The 21,685-nt window shown below is 42.4% G+C and overlaps 1 protein-coding gene across 5 annotated transcripts in view; it reads right to left on the bottom strand.

Annotated features, from left to right (window-relative positions):
• Positions 1–21,685, bottom strand: part of Cdkl3 (cyclin dependent kinase like 3) — a 79,730-nt gene that overhangs the window by 45,000 nt on the left and 13,045 nt on the right. The window contains exons 4-14 of one of the 5 annotated variants that reach the window (XM_021212299.1): positions 21,205–21,383; positions 19,624–19,736; positions 17,207–17,346; positions 14,009–14,097; positions 13,049–13,208; positions 12,627–12,955; positions 10,639–10,732; positions 8,555–8,717; positions 7,451–7,548; positions 5,144–5,217; positions 3,195–3,913 (exon numbers count right to left, since the gene is read on the bottom strand). In XM_021212299.1, coding sequence (XP_021067958.1) covers positions 3,880–3,913; positions 5,144–5,217; positions 7,451–7,548; positions 8,555–8,717; positions 10,639–10,732; positions 12,627–12,955; positions 13,049–13,208; positions 14,009–14,097; positions 17,207–17,346; positions 19,624–19,736; positions 21,205–21,383 — 1,473 coding nt within the window. In that variant the 3' untranslated portion in view covers positions 3,195–3,879. Of the gene's footprint in view, positions 1–3,194; positions 3,914–5,143; positions 5,218–7,450; positions 7,549–8,554; positions 8,718–10,638; positions 10,733–12,626; positions 12,956–13,048; positions 13,209–14,008; positions 14,098–17,206; positions 17,347–19,623; positions 19,737–21,204; positions 21,384–21,685 lie in introns of those variants that run through there. The other 4 variants (XM_029546622.1, XM_029546623.1, XM_029546625.1 and 1 more) reach the window with 4 other exon arrangements.

Genomic DNA, 21,685 nt, shown 5'->3' with positions numbered 1-21,685 from the left:
TCCTGGAACTCACTCTGTAGACCAGGTTGGCCTCGAACTCAGAAATCCGCCTGCCTCTGCCTCCCGAGTGCTGGGATTAAAGGCGTGTGCCACCACGCCCGGCTCAGCTCTTTCACAAGAACAAGAACTCTTAGACACTGAGCCATCTTCTGGCCCCCATATGCTTTTTGGGATGATAGGTGGTTTTGTTTTGTTTTTTTTTGTTTTGTTTTGTTTTGTTTTATAGGTCCTCATGTGTGCCACATGGCTGGTTTATGCAGTGCAAGAGACTGAACCCAGGGTTTCACGCATTTTAGGCAAACACTCGACCAACTACGCTACATTCCTGACCCTAAATCAAAACTTTTCTAAGACTCCAAAAACCATATAGGCTATTGCCAGTGCTCTTGGTGCACACTAGAACTGAATGGTGAGCCCCCACTGTTAAAGACACCACATACTTTTGTCCCAGGTCACGGAGAAATTAAGTTGGTACTTACCAGGAACGTTTCTTCCCGGCTGGCTAGCTAGCACTGTCCTGGAAGGTGCCGTGCTGACTGCTGAAGGGGGAAAAGACATCAGCAGGCTAACCTAGCAGTGGACCTATGCACTACAATAATGACTGGTACAGTCAGAATGATGTAGGGATAAATGATAACTGCTTTGCGATTGCATTTAAGGTCTGCAAAGACAAAATGCATACTTGGTACTGTAAATCTTGGGAGTTCACAGACCCCAGAGTCAAACCTATTATTCTACTAAGTGCACATAGTATCAACCTGCCCCCTAAATTCATTCCTCTATACCCGTAGATTAGTGTGGTTCGCAGAACTCATTAGAGACGTTTCTTTATGCCATGGATGGTGGCTAACCCAGAAACTCACAACTGGTCAAAATGCAGTGAATTTAAGTGTCAGTGGAGTATTTGCTCACCTACGAATAGGACATCTGTACTCTCCAGCCTCTCCCAAGACTCAGAGAACACCATGGGAGAAGGGGCAGAAAGCCTGGAGGAGCAGAAGTCAGGGAGGACCGGAGTGAGACTGTGTGTTCTAGGTAAGCCAGAACCAGTGGGCTCCCAGCAGCTGTGGCTGCTGCATGGGATCCAGCCAGTTACTCTAGCATGACGGTGAAGGGTCCATGAGTCTTCATCCTAACTGGGTAGCTTTGGACAACTGAGGCTTCTGGAGAAAAGGAGTCAGGTTTCTTTAAGGATGTGGCCCTGGTGGGTGGCTCACACTCTAGTGGATGCTCTTATCCACAGGAGAATATAGGCAGCACAAATTGAACTTGATAGGTTATTAAAAATAAAAAAAATACATATTACATGAAATTGTGAGTGCAGTAGGAAAATGGGGTGAATGTTGGAAGAGTGAATAGGATCAAAACACAGTCTGTGATTCTCAGGAAATTAATGAAAGTAGTATATGAAAAGACTTTCCTACGTTAAGAACACAGCGCAGTATTGTACTAAATAAATTGTGGTTTCTTGCTAGATGTGGTGACACACGCCTTTAAACCAAGCACTCAGGAGGCAGAGGCAGGCAGATGTTCAGCCTCGTCTACAGAGCAAGTTCCAGGACAGTCAGGGTGATACAGAGAAACCCTGTCTTAAAAAACAAACAAAATTTTGGTTTATTTTCTTTTTCATGTTTATTTAGTAACTAGAAAACTGGACAGAAGCTGGTAAAACAAGTAAGACAATTTTTTATAATTTTTATAGAGTGAAAAACAACCTAGAATTTTGGTAGTGCTTTGGTTTAAATATATCCTTCAAAGGTTCATGCGTGGAGATGCCTATACTTTGAGCAATCAGGAGACTGATGCAGGAGGATTGTTCCATGACTGAGGCTAGCCTGGACTAAATAGAGAGTACTAGGTCAGCTGAGGTTATATATAATAAGAAAGTCTTAAAACAAAACAAAAGGCTTGTATCTTAGCTCAGTGGTAGAGAGCTTGCCTTGCATATGTACATTCTGAATTCATTTCTCAGCATCCCCAGATTAAAAAGAAGTTAATGTGCTGGTGTACTGGCTAGTTTTGTGTCAACTTGACACAGCTGGAGTTATCACAGAGAAAGGAGCTTCAGTTGGGGAAATGCCCCCATGAGATCCAGCTGTGGGGCATTTCCTCAATTAGTGTTCAATGGGGAGAGGCCCCTTGTGGGTGGGACCATCTCTGGGCTGGTAGTCTTGGATTCTATAAGAGAGCAGGCTGAGCAAGCCAGGGGAGGCAAGCCAGTAAAGAACATCCCTCCATGGCCTCTGCATCAGCTCCTGGTTTCTGACCTGCTTGAGTTCCAGTCCTGCATCCTTTGGTGATTAACAGCAGTATGGAAATGTAAGCGGAATAAACCCTTTCCTCCCCAACTTGCTTCTTGGTCATGATGTTGTGCAGGAATAGAAACCCTAAGACAGCTGGTGAAGTTTGGTCCTGGTTCTACTTCCTATTCCCATGCTCCCAAACACAAGACTCAGATTCAAAATATATTTACAAATACTTTGGCCATATAGCTAGGCTCTTCTCTGACTAGAATCATAACAAGAGAACTCATTTACTTTACTTCATTCTGCCACGTGGCTGGTTACCTGTGCTCAGTTCCCATGCCTCTGTCTCCTCACATCTTTCCTGACCAGATCTCCCCTGAGCCTGGCTCTATCCCAGAATTCTTTTTGCCTCCTATTTCCTGCCTAAGCAATAAGCCATAGGCTTTCAGTTGACAGGTGATGCATCCATACAATACACAACATATTTTCTCTACAAAAAGCTTAATCTGGGGCTGGAGAGATGGCTCAGGAGTTAAAAGTACTGACTGCTCTTCTAAAGGTCCTGAGTTTAATTCCCAGCAACCACAACCACATGGTGGCTCACAACCATCTGTAATGGGATCCCTGATGCCCTCTTCTGGTGTGTCTGAAGGCAGCAACAGTGTACTGACTTATATAAAATAAATCTTTTTTTTTTTAAAGCTTAATCTTCAAACTAATATGTCAATGGCATTAGGCAGCTGGGGCCTTCAGGAGGTAATTCACAATGAACAAGACCATGAAATGGCACCTCCATGATGTATTAATGGCTTGTACTGCCACCCATGTGATGCCCTCCACCCCTTGTCAACTGTAGCAAGCCCTGTCAGGTACTAAACAGATTTTGGCCTGTGCCAGTGGACTTCCTAGCTTCCAGAACTATGAGCCAAATAATCTGTTTTTTTATGTTAACTACCCAGTCTGTATTATTTAGCAACAGAAAACAGCCCAGGATAGAAAGTAAACCTTTCCCAGTTTGTGCATTGCTTCTTCAGGAAATTCTTCTGGCTAAATGGAAGGAACTATTAGACTAGGGGAGTCAGAGAATGCAGGAAATAGTTTCATTTCAAGGAGTTTAACCTAGGAACATCATATCACTGTAAGATGTTATGTAAGTACTATAAATGCTTCACCGGGGACAATAGAATGTCTTTCATCATGTGATAGCAACGACTGGTTACTAAGACAACAGATAAGAAGGTTCATCGAGCATCCATTTGAAGAGGCCAGTGCTTTCCAGGAGACCCTGGCTTATGAGGTTTGACTCTCAGCAGTCTGAGAGCGGTGTGGGCAGGGCACATCATGTGACTACCCACTCAGTAATCATAGCAAGGAAGGAAGCAGACAGAGGAGGTGACTTTATAATTTCAAATCACAGCATCAAAATAGCAGTTTTTGGAAGATAGAGAAAAATTTTGCTAGAAAAACCAAAAAAGTAGATGATGTTGATGCAGATAGGATGGGTGGCTATCTTAGCAGCAACCTATGTGCATTCTAGTGTATATAAAATAAAAAGGAAGGAGTTGTCAAGCTTGTATTTTTAAGATTACTTAAAAGACAAAGCACTATTGGGAAAAAAAAAATCTGTTCCTCTTCAAATTCTTCCCCTCACAATCGCCATCTCCACCCTAAAATTAAAAACCAAGCCAGTAAGAACCAGGGATAAGAAATGTAAGTCTGCTGTCAAAGCCATGACTGTACTAATTTTACACTATAGGCGATCTACTGAATGGTGCACTACTCAGCTTAAGTCCCATCCTTTAAACCAAACTATACCCGACAAGACCCAGTGTCCGGCCAGCATGTTTGATGTGGAACCCAGCACCTGCTCATGCTTATCTTCTCTACTTTCAGAATCTTTGGGCACCTAGACATTGGGACACTGTGTTACATATTTACACTAGGATTCTGTATTATGTCTTTGCATTGTGACTCTACATTATATATCTATATTGGGACTCTTTATTACATGTTTACATTATTATTCTGTATTATATATTTACATTGGGACTCTCTGTGTTACTATGTTACTTTTTTAGTTTGTGTATGTGAGTACACGGTAGCTGTCATCAGACACATCAGAAGAGGGCATCAGATCCCATTACAGATGGTTGTGAGCCATCATGCGGCTGCTGGGAATTGAACTCAGGACCCCTAGAAGAATAGTCAATGCTCTTAACCACTGACCCATCTCTTTAGCCCCCTCTGTGCTATATACTTACATCAGGATGTTATGTACTACATATCTTCACTGGAACTCTCTGGATTACATACTCACCTTGGGACTTTGTATCATGTATTTACATTGGGAGTCTCTGTATTACGTATTTACACTGGAACTCTCTGTTACATATTTAGTAACGTTCCCTTCTATAAAGCTCTAAACCAAACCCAGGAACGAAGACTAATAAACATGCTGGAAATAACAGATGATTAAATAAAGTTGCATGACCTGATGTGAAATATAGTTCTATTAACAGGCATTTGTAAACTTAATGTTCAAATTAAGAAAACAAGAGCAGTATTATACATTTAAAAGCAAAACTAGGAGAATACACCCAGCTACCTAGGCTTTGCTGCTGGTCAGCATTTCTGTGCATGTAACATTGGCAAAAAGAGTGGTTTTAACCACACATGATTCTGGGATCCCCTGAATCTCCATCTGCCACATTTTCTAGTCTACAGCTAACAGGTTCCTCTCTCTTTAGCTGAAGCATTTCTTGTGTTCTCAAAACAACAGGAAGTGGTGAGTCACTGGCTAAGGGAACTGAAATACCTGTATTTTACTGCAGGGGTTGCATCATAACGGCACTGGGAGACTGGTGACAAAGGATTCTTGATCAAACAAAGCTACTTACCTGTGGCCTCCTCTTCCTGTGGGCTCTTTCCTCTCTTGATCAGACCACTCATTCACAGTCACACAGGGTTCTGTCTGGTCAAAGAGCCCCTTCAGTGTGTACCTTCATATGTCAATGCTTGGATTTGATGAAGTAATTTAAAAACCAAGCAGCAGAAGAGCTAAGACGAGGACAAGTAAGTTGTTATTCCCTGCCTTCTGATTTTTGTTTGTCTCGGGGTGCTGGAGACCATGCTAGGCAAGCACTAGGTGCCACACTCCTAGCTCCTACCCCATGTTTTGAAAAGTATGTTATATTTTCTCAAACTAAAAATAAACTACAGACTGAAAATTTAGAAGACTAGATTTTTGAGATAGGGTCTCACTCTGAGGCTCTGGCTGGCCCGGGATTCACTATGTCGACCAGACTGTTCTTGAACTCACAGTGACCTGCCTCTGCCCGTCAAGTGTGGGTGTTAAAGGCATGTGAAACTATATATGGCTAAGGAAATTTTGACATAGATTTATTTTGTGTATGCATGATGTTCATGTAAAGATCAGGGCCAACTTGTGAGGACTGATTCATTTTTTCTGCTATGTCCAGTCTAGAGCTAGACCTCGGGTCTTCCGACCTGGCAGCATTCTTATGCACTGAATCATCTCACCAGCTCAGGCATTTTCTTAATTTTGATGTTAACTCACCAAGACGTGTTCAGACTAGTGTTGTCTCAGTCTCAGCTATGCACTAAAGCTTCTGAATGGAGTACAAATAAGCTCTGAGCAACACTGACAGCTCCTGGTTGCTTCTAATAACTACAATTGGTTTCTGTTACTCTTTCCAAGGCCACCTTTTCAAGAATTCCACATCACATAAACATCTTTGAGAACTGCTTTGATTCATTTTCCCCCTGCATGCATATGTGGTTCGGGTTTCTGGGCTTCTCATGGAATAGCAGGATAAATACAGTGGCACATCACAGCCCTCTGCAAACCCAAGACCCCTAACTCACCCAATGAGCCAACAGATTTACAAATGGTATGCTATGCAAATTTCCCAGATGAGTATATCTCTTAAATGCACAAGCTTAAAGAATCTTGTGACTTATAATAAACTAAAAGGCATTCCTTAATGCCTTTCCTGGTCAATACAGCTCTGCTTCTGCAAAGTAGACTGCGACATACTCAAGTAGTCCTGAGACTGCCAAAACAAGACTGTAGCTCTAAAGGTCACAATGGAAATGCCTTATAGGTTTTCAGAAAAATCTATACATACACACACACACACGTGTGTGTGTGTGTGTGTGTGTGTGTGTGTGCTTTTGTTTTCCCGGAGACAAAGTCTCATAGCCCAGGATGGTCTCAAAGTCACTGAATATAACCTTTAACTTTTAATTCTTCTGCCTCTACTTCCCAAGTGCTGGGATTAGAGATCTGTACACCTGATTTATTGGGGCTAGGGCCTTGTATGTGCTGGGTCAGCACACTACCAACTGAGTTACACAACCTTCCACCGTTCCATATTTTTAATTTACTCAATTTTCTTAAATAAAGCAGGAATAACTTTATCATGAATTAAAATATTCATTTGTAGGGGGGAATAATAAAATTGATAAATTATGCACACAGATGACCTCATTAGGAAATCCGAGGCCACATGCATGCTGGGACTCAGTGAGTGTTGGTTTAGTCTCCTTCCCTTAAGAGAAGGCATTCAAATGAATGTTGATGACAACAAGATTTCTAAATAAAATCCAAGAATTGATGTGGTGAGTGGGGCTGGAGCTGGTAGCAGACAGTTTTGAAAACAGGACAACAGTTGGGGAACAGTGACAGACAGTAAACTGAAGAACACAGAAGGAAAAGCCAATGGCAAACACAGTGGTGCTATGCCCAGGGCAGTCAGCTACTACTTGTCCCATGGCATGGGACACCTGAGCAACACTGGATGGTGAACACACCACAGCTATTCTTTGTCCTGGATGATATGTGTTCTAATCATTGAAAATTCCTAAGAAAAAAACTAACATTTAGAATCTTTCAGTAGTTGGTTATAAGAACATAAATAACTGAGTATAGTGTTATACTCCTTTAATCCCGTCACTGGTGAGGCAGAAGCAGGCATATCTCTGTGAGCTCCAGACCAGCCAGAGGTACATAGTGAGACCCTGTATCAAAAGCCAAAACTATACATAAATAAAAATAAGATAAAACAGACCTGTTTCTAAAGTTTAAAGATGATAAAAGTTTTGATTTTTACAAACCTTCCGCTAGTAACTAAACACTCAGTAAAAGACAAAACAACATTCTATAAAGAATATAAAGTGTTTACCTCTTGTTTTTCTTGATTTGGGTCCATACTAAGTAAAGTTGGTATTTTAGATGAATCTGTTTTCTTTGATTCTCTCTTCAGCACTTTTATCTGTTTAACTTTTGGGGGGAAAAACAATGTAATTTGTTGGCCCTTCCTTGAAACTATATTTTCCTTGCCAGGGCTTCAGGTAGGTATCCCAGTAGTCCCTAAGCCCACTTTTGAACTCAAATCTCCAAGGGACTGAGTAACTGTGAGTTGTAAGATACAGTATGATTTTATTTTGTGATCTCACAAGAGCTTGTCTCTATTTTCATTGAGGAACCCTCAAGTTGCACATTCTATATTTTACACCTTGTTATTGTATCACATTTTTATAAGGTGTCTGTTTTCCAAGGAAAGGAAAAGACTTTTGCTCACACAATAAATTTTATTTTAAAATAAGTATCTGCTTAATTTTATTTCACTATCTTTATTATTCATTTGTCTACTGGGGTGGGGTCAGTCCTCTCCTTCTACAATGTAAATCCCATGATCAAACTCAGGTCATCAAGGCATCAAGTGCCTTTACCTGCTGAGCCATCTTACTAGCCCTTAAGATATAATAAGGTTGTGATAAATTCTACATTTAGAAAACAATCTATGAAATCCCCATATGCCCAAATCATCTATAATACTTCCTTCCGGGTGCCTGAGCAGGAAAGGTGCTTTCCCCACATTGTGTATGGAACGTTATGTAAGTTTGTCTTCCTCAAATTCTGCCCCAACATCTCAACATTAAGCTAACAGTACATTTACCCTTTCTGGTTGTCTTTACCTTTCTATAAAATTATCATTATTAAGTCTGACCCTTGCTGGGCACAGTAGACCTTTAGTCCCAGCACTCACTCTGAAGGAAGAGGCAGGCAGATATCTGAGAGTTCAGGCCAGCCTGGTTTAGATAGTGAGCTCTAGGACAGCCAGAAACACACAGACCTGACTAAACAAAACAAAACAAAACAAAGCAAGTCTGACTCTTTATTTCGCATACTTTTCAAAGCAACTTGTTATTTCTCCAACGACCTCAGGTAAGTGCCCTTACAGACAGCACCCCCCACTCACACACTTAGTGAGCCCTCTCCATACCTTCCATCCCTTTCATCTCCTTCGCCTGTACTGTGAATGGCAGTTCAGGGAAATGGAATTCTTTCCTGTCGCATTTGGGAAAATTCAGCTTTCTTTTGTTCCCACTCGCTATTTGGTCATTCTGACCTGTTCGCTCATTAAATGCACCTTTCTCTGTTTGGACCTAGACAAACAAGTACCAGTTAGTAAGGAGAACTGGGGGTGAAGAACCGGGGGTGACCAAATGGGGAGTCTTAAGCCTACAGGTGCTGGCTATCTGGATGATGGAAAACAGTTCTGAAGATTATTTTGTGTGTGTGTGTGTGTGTGTGTGTGTGTGTGGTTTTTCCAGACATGGTTTCTCTGTATAGCCCTGGCCACTTTGTAGACCAGGCTGGCCCTAGAACACAGAAATTTGCCTGCCTCTGCCTCCCAAGTGCTGGGATAAAAGGTGTTCACCACCACCGCCCGGCCTGAAGATTATTTTAATAATCAAAAAGCAGAACAGAATGAGGTATGGTGGTCATGCCTGTAGTCCCAGCACTTGGGAGTTAGGCAGAAAGATCTTGAGTTCAAGGCCAGTCTAGGATACATAGTGAGACCCTAAGACAACAAAAGCAAAACAAACAAGCAAGCAGACTAGAGCGGTTCTAACACAGAAGCAGCCAGACTCCCAGGGACGTTTCCCAAGTGAAGTTTTTAGTCCACTTACTGTTCTTGACTTAGAAAACCACAGTCTTGACTTTGTTGTTGTTGTTAAAGATGGGGTTTCTCTATGTAACCACCCTGATTGTTCCTGGAACTCACTTCTGTGGGCCAAGCTGACCTCAACCTAACAGAGGTCTTCCTGCCTCTGCCTCCTGCACGCTGGGATCAAATGTGTGCACCACCCTTACCCGGATGTTTTAACTTGATGTTATTATAAATAATGCTGTGCCTTGAATGTTATAAACCGATTGTGCTATGTAAAGAAATGATGGGTGAAAAAGAGAAAGAGATGGCTAGTATTTCCAGAGCTAGGAAACTCCATCTATTTGGCAAGTGTTTTTAATCCAGAAAAGTATTTTTGAAAGAGAAAAGCACGTCTTGTGATTTGTAAACATGGAAGCCATATGTTAGTAAACAATTTAAGATAAAGAATAAGATGATACAGATACAGCTCAGTGGTTAAGAGCAGTTATTGCTCTTGCAAAGGACCAGGGTTCAATTCTCAGCACCCACATGGTAGCTCACAGCTATGCACAACTCTTAGGTCCAAGGGAACCAATGCCCTCTTCTGGTCTCCAGGAGCACCAGTAGGTAATCACATATAAAAGAAAATACATCTAAAAGGAAAAAAAAATATATAAAGAGACAACCCCAAAGCTGGAAGCACAGGGGAAAACAAGTGGGGCAGGTGAAGGGATTCTCAGTGGGCACTTGCTTGGACTGGTTCCAACACAGGTAAGAAGGAAGGGGAAGAAGGGAGAATGGGTAGGAGGGAGGGAATGTTTTTCAAAGGTTTATTTTGTGTACATTGGTGTTTTGCCTGCATGTATGTCTGTGTGAGGGTGTAAGATCCTCTGGAACTGGGGTTACAAACAGATGTGAGCTGCCATGTGGGTGCTGGGAATTGAACTCAGGTCCTCTGGAAGAGGCGCTAGCGCTCTTTAACTGCTGAGCTATCTCTCCAGCCCTGAGAGGGATTTTTTTAATGTGAGACCTTACAGAAAAAAAGGTAGATAATGTTTAAAGAGGTCATATTTTATTAACGTATTCATTGCATGTTTGTGTGTTCATGCTCTAACATGTGTGCATGTGTATGAGGATGCACATGCACAAGCTTATGGAAGCCAGAGGTTACAGTGGATGTCTTTCTGGATAGCTCTGACCTTATTTTTGAAGACAAGGTTTCTCATTCTACCAGGAGCTCATTGATTGGCTGGTCTGGACCCTCCTCTCTGACTCCCCAGCGTTGGGCTCACAGGCCTCGGCGGCCATGCCCAGGTTTTTACACAGTGCTGTGGATCCAGATTCTGAGCCTCATGCTTGCTCACCTAGCACTTATGCACTGAGACATTTCCCCAGCCCAAAGTTTGTATTTTAATACTAGCATCTTGCCTTACTTGTGTGGGATCTGTGTCCTCTTGTCTGCTATTAGACAAAGTCTGTCCAATAGTTTGTGAAGAAGTACGTCTCTTTTTTGTTCTTTCAGTTAACCTATTAATTAAAAATAAATGAGAAGTTATTAGAACCTCCCAGAATTATCCTTCTGTTAATGTTAAGAACAAGTAAGTTATATGCAGTGGGCCAGGCTATAAACACCAATAACATTAGCACTCAAGTGGCTGGCTGAGAATTTTTAATTTAAGGACAGCATAAGCAACATAACCAGACCCTGGGTTATGACAAAGGAAATGATTTATAGCATGGCACTGTTAGAACACTGAGTCTCTGAAGTTCTGAAAACTCTAGGACAGGACAAGCACCGTGTGGCCAACTGCTGGTGAAGACCTGTCAGGAAGTGACTCTTGGGGCTCCTTTGTTCCCTCTATCTATTCTAAACTTGGATCATTTAACTTCTGGAGTTCTGCATTTGTGGACGTGTCTGAGACTGGCTAACAACCATGGTTTCCTGGCAGTGAAACTCAGAGGTCACCTCAAGAACACTTAGGTTACTGCAACCTATGGCCCAATGTACCTTTGGACTTACAGACAAGTCCACTGGCAGACAGACTGCTCATCCTCACAACCCATAGCCTAAATCAGTCTGCCAGACTCTGGCTGGGCCATTGTACCTTCTAGTTTAAGTTTGCAAGCACTGTCCCTCCCCACTCCCTAGTCCCCAGCCCCAGCAATCTCACTATCAGTCTCTCAATCTGCAGCACACTGCTTTCCTACCAACATACGACAACTGAAAGGCTGCTTGCTATGAAGGCCTTATTTTGGACTATTCTTTCTCCATTGAGAGAATCTGCTATGAGGCAGAAATAAAGCTAGCACTGAGTGCTACGATTAGATATAGTCTGTCCTCCAATGGTCCGAATGCTGGAATGTTATTCCCAGTGTGCTGTGGTGAGAAGGGTGGAGCCTGCACGTGGTGAGGACTCTCAAAAAGGAGGTGACTAGATCTCAAGATGGATTGATGATCTTTTCCTTGGGAGGCATTCTTGCACTTGAGGGATGCTCCATAAAAGAGGGTCTTATAAAGGACCCTGGCACCTCCCCTGAAATCTTTCTCCTGTACTGGCACACACGTTATTCCTACATGCGTTCAGTTTCTTGCCTCCTCCTTTGCTATGATGTTACACAGCCAAGGAGCCCTTGCCAGAGCAGTGGCATCATGCTACTGGATGCTGCAGTCACTGTAATGATGAGCCAGGCAACTCTCTAAAGCATCCTATGTCCATAGAGTATCAGTTATTTTGGCACAACAATACTAAGCAGACTAACACACCAAGGCACATGGATGCCAAAACTTAAGTGAAATTATCCCTTTTCTCTTCAAATACAAGATATTTTTCTTTTAAAAAGATATTCCAGGCTCAGCCATTGAGAGTATTGCCCATGCACAGGACCTGGGTTCAGTTCCCAGCACTCTTATTGGGTGGCTCACGATAGCCTGTAAGTCCAGCTTCAGAGGATGCACTATGGCCTTCACAGACTGAATGAATGTGGTGGTGCTCATACGAATACTTAGGGACACATACAGACATAAAATAATTATTTTTAAATCTATCCCAAAGATATCAGTGAGCAATTAAATATCTAAGTTGGTCACGATGGCATATATCTGTAATCACATCTCTGAGGAGGCTGAGGCTGGTAGACCATCTAAATGAGGCCAGCTTGTGTTACAAATCAAGTTCCAGGATAGTCTGGGCTCTGTGGCAATTTGTCTCCAAAAAAAAAAAAAAGTTTAATACCTATATAGCTAAGAAAAAACTCATTTAACATTCCCAAGAACTCCTCAGTGAATGCCCTGTTACTACATGATTGCAACCTGAGAAGATCTTTTCAGGTTCGGCCTACACTGTCACTGTCCGAGTGTGTCTGCAATGCACCATATAGAAGGAGAGCTTACTTAATCAAGCCTCCTCTCACTCTAGCTCACCGTGAATTGGGGTGGGAAAGGTTTGAACTGAGATTTGCGGCCAACAGATTACTACTTGTCAGGTTGATAGGTGGCATTATCATACAACCCCCAGTGTGTGGGTCTTCTTTGACACCGTCAGAACTCTCGCTGGGATTGACAGGGTTTGTCAGTTCCGAGACAGAAGGCTTCCTGTCCAGTGATGAGGGGTGTGTGTCATCAGCTGTGCCCTGCTGTCGGTGTTCGCCTTCACACTCCGGCTTCTTCTGGTCTGGGACGTCTCCTTTCCCCGCTTTGGCCTTAACGACTCTGACTTTGAGCTCCTTGGCCCTTTTGTCTCTGTCTGCTTCCTGGAAGAGGTGATATGTAGAGAAGCTGCTGTCATTAGAGTCCTAAGCATGTGCAACTACGCAGGCTGAAACAGAAGGCAAGGAGGAGCTCACCTTTCCATAAAGTGATGGATTGCCATAGAGCAGAGTGTTGGTAAAAACTGATTTCTTCTCATCTCTCACAGGTTCATTTTCTTTAAAATTCTCTTTTGGCTTTATAAATGAATTAACCTTTGCTTCCTGTAATAATTTAGCTCTCAGCTCTGGTATGAATCTGATGAATCAAGCAATATTAACCAATCATCTTTTTTATATGGTTTATTTTAATAGAACCATTCAATCAAGCATTAAAACTGATACCAAGAGATGGCGCTATTTTTACTTGTTTGTTTGTGACAGGATCTCACTGTGTGGCCCAAGCTGGTATCAAGCATAAAATCCCCCTGCTTCATCTTCCTGAGTACTAGGATGACAGGTGTCACCATATCTGGCCAAGATGGTGTAAATATTTACCTTACAATAAGTGTGTGCTGGCAGCAGATCTTACAGACATTTTGCTGGGAAGATCTACCATATAAAACTTACAGAACAGACTTACATTAGGTTCCCTTTGAGATGTGACTCTAATGAAATGTCACTCTGAATTTTGATACAGAGGTTCTTCATCTCTTTAGACTTACAGAGTTCGAGTCACAGCACTTGTGTTAGGGGGCTCACGGCGCCTCTAACGCCACCTCTGGGAGCTCTACTGTTCTTCTCATTTACCCAGGCCTCCTTCCACGCATGCACATGTGCATACATAAAATAAACCCTTTAAAGGTAAATGGCATCAATCCCTACAAAGCTCTTGAATTGAATATGGCCTCTAGTCTGAGGTGACCCTAGGACACCGCCTACAACCTGTAGCCCTGTGACAAAAGCTGCCTACCATGTAGCTGGGTAGTACCTGGCGCAGTAACTCCCTTAGGTTTCTGTTAAATTGAATATTTGTGTTTTATAACATTGCTCTATCTAGTGATTTCCCTCCTAGTAAGTCCCCTGATATAAAATACTAGGAAGACCACAAATGCTTACTTCTCAATAAATCCATCTCTAGTAAAGTAATCGTGACGCAAAAGATCAGTGGATGATGTCCTCTCAGCAGGATCAATTTGTAAACAAGCCTAAAAAAGAAAAAGGCTAATAAAAGATGAGGTTTCTGGTTCTGCCCCTAAAATCAAGTCTTTAACATTTGACATATGACAAAGTTATTACCCAGAGCTAACAGTTTGTAAACAAGCAGATTTCTAACAGTAAATTCTGACCATTTGGTTACCTAGGAAATTTACTCTTGCACCTTGTTTGTTTGTTTTTCAGAGACATGTTTTTTTCGTGTAGCCCTGGCTGTCCTGGAACTCACTCTGTAGACCAGGCTGTCCTCGAACTCAGAAATCCGCCTGCCTCTGCCTCCCAAGTGCTCCCAAGTGGGAGGTGTGCGCCACCACTGCCCAGCTCTTGCAACTTTTAAAAGTTACTATTTTGTGTGAATGTCAGCATGTGCATCCCATGGTCACACAGGGAGGCCAGAAAACAGTTCTGTTGTGGGTTCTCTCTCGTCACATTGTAGGATCTAGGGATTGAATTCAGGCCTTTCATAAAAATCCCCTTTCTGGTCTATGCAGACACCAAACATACATGGTACACACACATGCAGGCAAGCAAAACATCAATACACATAAAATAAAAATAAAAATTAAAAATAAAAATAAAATAAAATAAAATAAATGAACAATTCTTCTCTGTTTCTCTGCCCTGGGAATGGTTTAGTTGAGGAAACTGCCAAGAACCAAAGTCAACTCCTGGGACAGGTTGTGAACAGGAAGCTGCAGACAGTGATCCATCTCTATGTGTCATTCTAGAAAACCCATTCTTTACAACAATGAAGTCAGGATTTGAGTAAAAGGTGTTGGCTTGAATAAAGTGCATTCTCCTGAGAGAAGGCTTCCCCACACTTCTTTACAGCTGACATCACAGGCACTTTTACCCCGAGATGTTAAACCATCTGTCTGACCTCTTTCTAATGTTAGTCCTATTTGTCATTGGTGAGAAGGTCTGCCCCAGCATGTGTGCTGAATTTACAAAGATAACCCAGTGGAACTGATTCTCTCTCTCCACCTTTATGTGGGCTCCTGGAAAGAAATTAACACTGCCAGGCTTGCAGCAAGCATTCAGACCTGCTGACCCATCTTGCTGGTTCCTGCCTAAAAATGTATGTAGAAGGACCAGAATGAAGATATAAAAAGATGCTTCTGTGTCATCCAAATGCAGTCTAAACTAACAGTTCTATTGCTCTGCTGCACAACCGTGTTCACAGGGTTAGAAGGGCTGTCCTTACAAACAGTAAGACGGGAAGACCGCATGCCACGTTTGATTTTGTTTGGTTGGTTTGGTTACCACAATAGACATTCACAAAGTGAAACTGAGTGTGTATGTTTGTGTGATGTATGCACGTGTGCAGCTGAGCATACACATGTGGAGACCAGAAGTTTTTCTCCATAACTTTCCATCTTAAGTTTTTGAGATTATTTTTCACTGAACAAGGAGCCCAGCGATCCAGCCAGACTAGCTGGCAGGAGCCAGGACCCTCCCTTCTCCACCTCCTCAACAGTAAGTTACAGAGATCACCGCAGCCCTGGCTTTTTACTTAGGGTCTGGGGGATGGAATTCAGGTTTCCATGTCTACCAGTATCTACAAGTATAGATACTTCATTATACTTGTTCTGAAATTTCAGAAACCGTATTTCTTTTTAGAAGTGTACATTAGGGCTAGAGAGACAGCTCAGTAATTAAGAGCTAAGAAGATGCTGACAGTGCAGTCTTTAATCCCAGTACCCTGAAGGCAGAGGCAGACAGATACTGTTAAGAACTTCAAGACCCAACACCCTCTTCTGGCATCTGTGGTCACTAGGCACACACATGGTGCACGGACATACATGCAGGCAAAACAGCTATACATATAAATCTAAAAATAAAACCCCCAAAGAGCTGTATATTAGAAACAAGGACTTTACTACAGTCATACAACCCTCATCTAGAAATAAGTCTCTTCACTCTTCCTGATATAGGACACTGCCGATTAGTGAGATAAAGTAAGATTTACTATTCATAATGAACCCACCTTATATTATTTGAATTTTGTGCTGTGTTCATGTACTACCTACCATAAGCACAATATAAAATGTAAAGTAATGATGTAAGGGCTAGGAAGATGGCTCAGCTGGTCATGTGAGCTTGAGGACCCGAGCTCAGATGCCATGGTCACATGTATCTGTAACCAGTAAGGAGACAGATGAATGGAGTTCATTGGACAGGAGATTAAGGTTCACTGAAAGGGAGATCTTCCTCTCTTGTCTCCTCTATCTACCTCCCCATTGTGGGGACTGAACCCAGGACCTTGTGCCTATTCACTATGCACTGTATCATGGAGCTGTACCCCAGAAAGAGGCTCTGCCTAAAAACAACCACAAAACATGAGAGGTTCAAGTAAAGACAGCTGGCGTCAGCTTCTGGCTTCTGGAAACACAGGCATGTAAGATGCACCTATGTGCACACACTCATACTATCAAGTATTATACTCACACAACACACAAACTAACACACACACACACACACACACACACACACACACACACACACACATACCCTTCACTAAATGTTTTCCAACTTAAGGTGAATTTTGGTACATTCAAATGATAGCTGCCAACAGATGCCATAGAAAGTTAGGATGAGGCCGGGCCTGGTGGCGCAGGCCTTTAATCCCAGCACTCAGGAGGCAGAGGCAGGCGGATTTCTGAGTTCGAGGCCAGCCTGGTCTACCAAGTGAGTTCCAGGACAGCCAGAGCTATACAGAGAAACCCTGTCTCGAAAAAAAAAAAAAAAAAAAGAAAGTTAGGATGATGCAGGACAAAGATCAACCATAGCCTGGTAGACCAGATGCCAAAAGTGCTGGGAAACACAAGAGTCTTTCAAGTATTCCCAGATTATCCCACAGAATCTTAAATCTTAATTTCTCTCTATTAATTTCCAATAATTTGTAACAGGTTAACATCACTTTAGGCGTCTTTCTGGAATCTCTTTCAAGTAACATTTTAAAACTGTATTATTGCTAGGAATGAGGATCAGTGGTAATGCTTGACCAGCCATGAGTTCCATCTCTAACACCAAAGAGAAGAAAAGACCCCGTGGTATTATGATTTCTGCAAATTCTCAGCCAGCCTTAATGTCTTCACGTACATGAACTATATCTGCCAGCAATCCGTTGAGCTTGGGGTATTTCTTTCTTGCAGTTTTTGGGTGTTGAACTTGAGGAAGAACTACCCCAGCAAAGATGGGACTCTTGGAAAAGATATTGTGCAGGTGTGGGGTCAGGTTGCCTGAAATGAGAACAAATGTATGAATCACAAAGTTGTTCGCAGACAAAATCCCATGTGGTTAGCTCTGTTATCAATGTGGAGACAAGGAAGAGTACTAGTTTTTACCTTACAGTTGAAAGAAAATATTTAACTATGTCATAAAACTAGAGACTCTAGGCTAAGAACACAGCCCTGCTGTAGAGTGCTTGACTAGCAAGTGGGCAGCCCTAGGTTCAATGTCTGGCTCCATTAAAAATTAGTTTGAAGTTTCCTCCAGTAAGCTGCTGACAGACAGCAAATACACACAGCCATATGGTGCTCCCCCACCCCCGACTCTAGGACATAATAGTTACCAGCAGAAACTCTAAAACTTGACTCTTTGAGGGGGGCTGAGACAGGGTTCGCTATGTGGCCCTGGATGTCTTGGAACTTGCAGTAGACCAGGCTGACCTCAAATTCGGAGATCTACCTGCCTCTGCCTCCGAGTTCTGGGACTATTAACACATTTCTTTATTGGTATCTTAATGATTTAATTGTCAAGTAGCCATCGGTCTTCCAGGCCAAAACCTTAGTCAAAACAACTATAACAGTAAAGTAATTCAGAAACCAAAGTAGTGCATAGAGCAGTTGTTCTCAACCGGCCTAACACTGACTCTTTAATACAGTTCCTCACGTTGTGGTGACCCCCCAACAATAACATTATTTTCTTGCTGCTTTATAACCCTAATTTTTCTGATTTTTATTTGATATGTGGAATATCTGATATGCAACCTCCAAAGGGGTCATGACCCACAGGTTAAGAATGGCGGGTACAGAAGAAGAGACCAGAGAAGAGCTAGAGTGCAAAGAACTGTGACACGGGTGGAGACGACATGGCTCTAGCACCTTTCACCACAACTAATACTGTGCCATTGAACGTGCCTCCTCATTGCTTTAAGGCTTGGTTTCCTCTGAAAAATGACAGGGTTAATCTCGAACTCAGAAATCCACCTGTCTCTACCTCTCAAGTGCTGGTATTAAAGGCGTGCACCACCACCGCCCGGCTATAAGCTCTCTTTCAACACAGACTCAGAACAGGACTTTTAAAAAGGCACATAAAGGGCTGGAGAGATGACTCACAGGTTAAGATCACTTGCGGTTCTTAGGACCCAGGTTTAACTCCCAGCACCCACATGATGGCTCACAACCATCTGTAAGTCCAGTGCTTTGACACTGTCTTCTGGCAGGCACACTTGTGGTATTCAGACACCATGTCCTTCTGTGTAAGTTAGACTAAACATGAAGGAAAGGCACACAGAGTGCAACCCTCAGGCCATCTTCACTCAGTGCTAACCTGGGCTTTCTGGGCTTTACTGCTTTAATGACTGGTCACAGTACTGCTTCCCCAGAATTCTGCAATTACATACTTATGAAGAGTTTCGCCAGCACACTTGGGGCTCCTCAAGCCCCTCCTGCAGACTGAAATACCATTCACAAGGCTAATCACCAAAATGTCTAGGTAGTTGTGGTGTTCAGTGTTAATTGTCAACCACTAGGAGGCAGGCCTCTGGGTAATTATCTTGATTGTATTGAAAAACCAAAAAGGAGGAGGAGAGGGAGGAAGAGGAGGAGGAGGAAGAGGGGGAAGAGGAGGGAGAGGAAGAGGAGAAGGAAAAGGAAGGGGAAGAAGACAGAGAGGAAGACTGCCTGGTTAAGCCTCAGTGGGAGAGGATGCACTTAGTCCTGCTGTGACTTGATATCCCAGGGTTGGGTGGTACCTGGGGGGCTTCCCCTTCTCCAAGGAGAAGAGTGGAGGAGGGCTGCAACCAGGATGTAAAGTGAATAAATAAATTAATGGAAACTAAAAAGGAAGTAGAATTTCAGGAAATTTAGTAACTAATGGGGATACTGCATTGCTTTCTGGTGTCTCTGGGCCTCTTGTGTATGGGATATTACAAACTCCTGGGATAACCCTCTTCCTAAATTATCTTTTTGTGTTCATGACACTAGAATCTGTTAATGAAAGATATACTGGAGTTTCTCTAGGGAAAAAAAAAGTCCTTGAATAGAAGTGTAAGTAGAGGACAACTTTTAGTTCTAGGACAGTAGCTTTTAGACATGTGGCATTGAGATCCTGCAAAGAAAACACTACCGTCAAAACAGAATTTTCTACCTCCTTAATCAGCATGGGCATCCATCTGCCATCACCTGTCTAGACAAGATCCTTCCTTTGTGCTCATTCACTGAGCATGAATACCAAGCACAACTCACCTGCAGTGGCTACTTAGACATGTGGCAGAGGCCTGCAGGAATACCTACCTACTTTTAAAACAATCTTGTGGAGCAAATCCAAGTCGGAACTGCTAGGGAGGTAGGGATTGCCAGTGGCCATTTCAATGATCATACAGCCCAAAGCCCAGATGTCCACTGGCCTGGAAAAAACAAGCAAATAAACAAAAACACAGACTAAATTACTTTGTCAGGCACACTGACAAACACAAATATGTATGATAAGTAGTCTAAAAACATTTTATATAAGGTCAAAACTAAAGAATAAAGTCATGGGCTGGTGAGATGGCTCAGTGGGTAAGAGCACCCAATTGCTCTTCCGAAGGTCTGGAGTTCAAATCCCAGCAACCACATGGTGGCTCATAACCATCTGTAACAAGATCTGACGCCCTCTTCTGGAGTGTCTGAAGACAGCTACAGTGTACTTACATATAATAAATAAATAAATAAATCTTAAAAAAAAAAAAAAGAATAAAGTTGTTTGCCAGAAGTGGGGAATAGGGGAAACTAAGGGCAGATGAACATGATCAAAGTGTATAAGTGGAAGAAAACGACCCAATATATGTGTTATTCCACAAAAGCAGGAACGCTATGAGCATGGCGCACACCTTAATCCCAGCACCAGCTAGACAGAAACAGGTGTTCTCTGGAATTTTTTGAGGCCAGCTTGGTCTACATATTGAATTCCAGGCCAGACACAGCTAAACAGTAAGACAATCTCAAAATCAGGGGTCTGGGAGGGATAATGTTTAAGTGATATTATTTACAAGTTTTTACTGTAGAATATTTGTTCGTTGTGAGACAATGATTCTTTATGAGCAATCTAGAACAGCACAATTTTTTAAAAAAATCATTACTTTCAGTCTTTATAAGGAAAGTGTCACTTTTCCGAACAAACAAGAAACTTGGTATATCTATTTCTTTTCTTTTTTATTATATATTTATTTATTTTATATATGTGAGTTCACTGTCACTGTCTTCAGATACACCAAAAGTGGACATTGGGGATCCCATTACAGATGGTTGTGAGCCACCATGTGGTTACTGAGAATTGAACTTAGGACCTCTGGAAAAGCAGTCAATGTTCTTAACTGCTGAGCCATCTCTCTAGCCCCAGCAGATGCTATTTCAACACAGAATTATAGTAAATTATTCCAGAGTCTTTGGAGAGGCCGACAAGAATGGCTCAGCAGGTAAAAACACCTGCCACTAAGTCTGACAACCTGAGTTGGATCTCAGGGACACACAGAGTTGGAAAAAACTGATTTCTGTAAGTTGTTCTCTAACCTCCACACTCATGCCTCAAGCCCACCACACATAAATAAACAAAATATAAGATCGTTTAATCTTTGTAGAACACAGGAGCAGAACAACCACAGAGGCGACAGCACGGATATAGTGTAAGGACATGAGCATTCGCCTCCAGCTGCTGCAGCCACTGGAACCGCAGGTGTGAGCACTGACACAGCACAGGTGCCCACTGGGGCTTCTGCTACCTTTAAAGGTGTCCCTTTTCTTTGACCGGAGCCAGACACAGAGGACAGAGTGTCACCAGTGGAGGGACAATGACACACTTGGGATAAGCCAGGCGGGTTCTCAGAGTAGACATACTTTCCGTAGGAGGTGTCTTTCAACACCAGTTCTGGAGCTCTGTACCAGCGTGTGGCCACGTAGTCTGTGTAAACGTCTCCAGGAGCTGCCAGTGTCCTCGCAAACCCAAAATCACAGAGCTTCGTAATTCCTGACTGGGAGACTAAAATATTCTCAGGCTTTATATCTCGGTGGATAATCTTAAAAAAATAAAATAAAATAAAATGTGGTATATTAAGATGGGTTTTCATTTTCTACAGTATCAAAAACTATTCAGAGAAACATCTAACTCACAGTTGACAGTAATGGTATTTTCCTAAGCACAGGTAAAAAGTTAGATATTTTCCACCCATCACTTCAAAATGAAATGAAGGCAGAACAGACTCAGTGTTAACACTGAAAGATCTAAGATCACACTCTAAGATCAAATGAACCTACTGACCCAGTTGGTATCCACTGTCTCCACAGCCAGCCCTCTGGGAGAACACTGTAGACTGTCCCC

Source organism: Mus pahari, chromosome 14 (genome assembly GCF_900095145.1).
Source record: "Mus pahari chromosome 14, PAHARI_EIJ_v1.1, whole genome shotgun sequence".
Taxonomy (NCBI): domain Eukaryota; kingdom Metazoa; phylum Chordata; class Mammalia; order Rodentia; family Muridae; genus Mus; species Mus pahari.
Note: the sequence above shows the minus strand (reverse complement) of the source record. Positions and strands in the feature narration are given on the sequence as shown.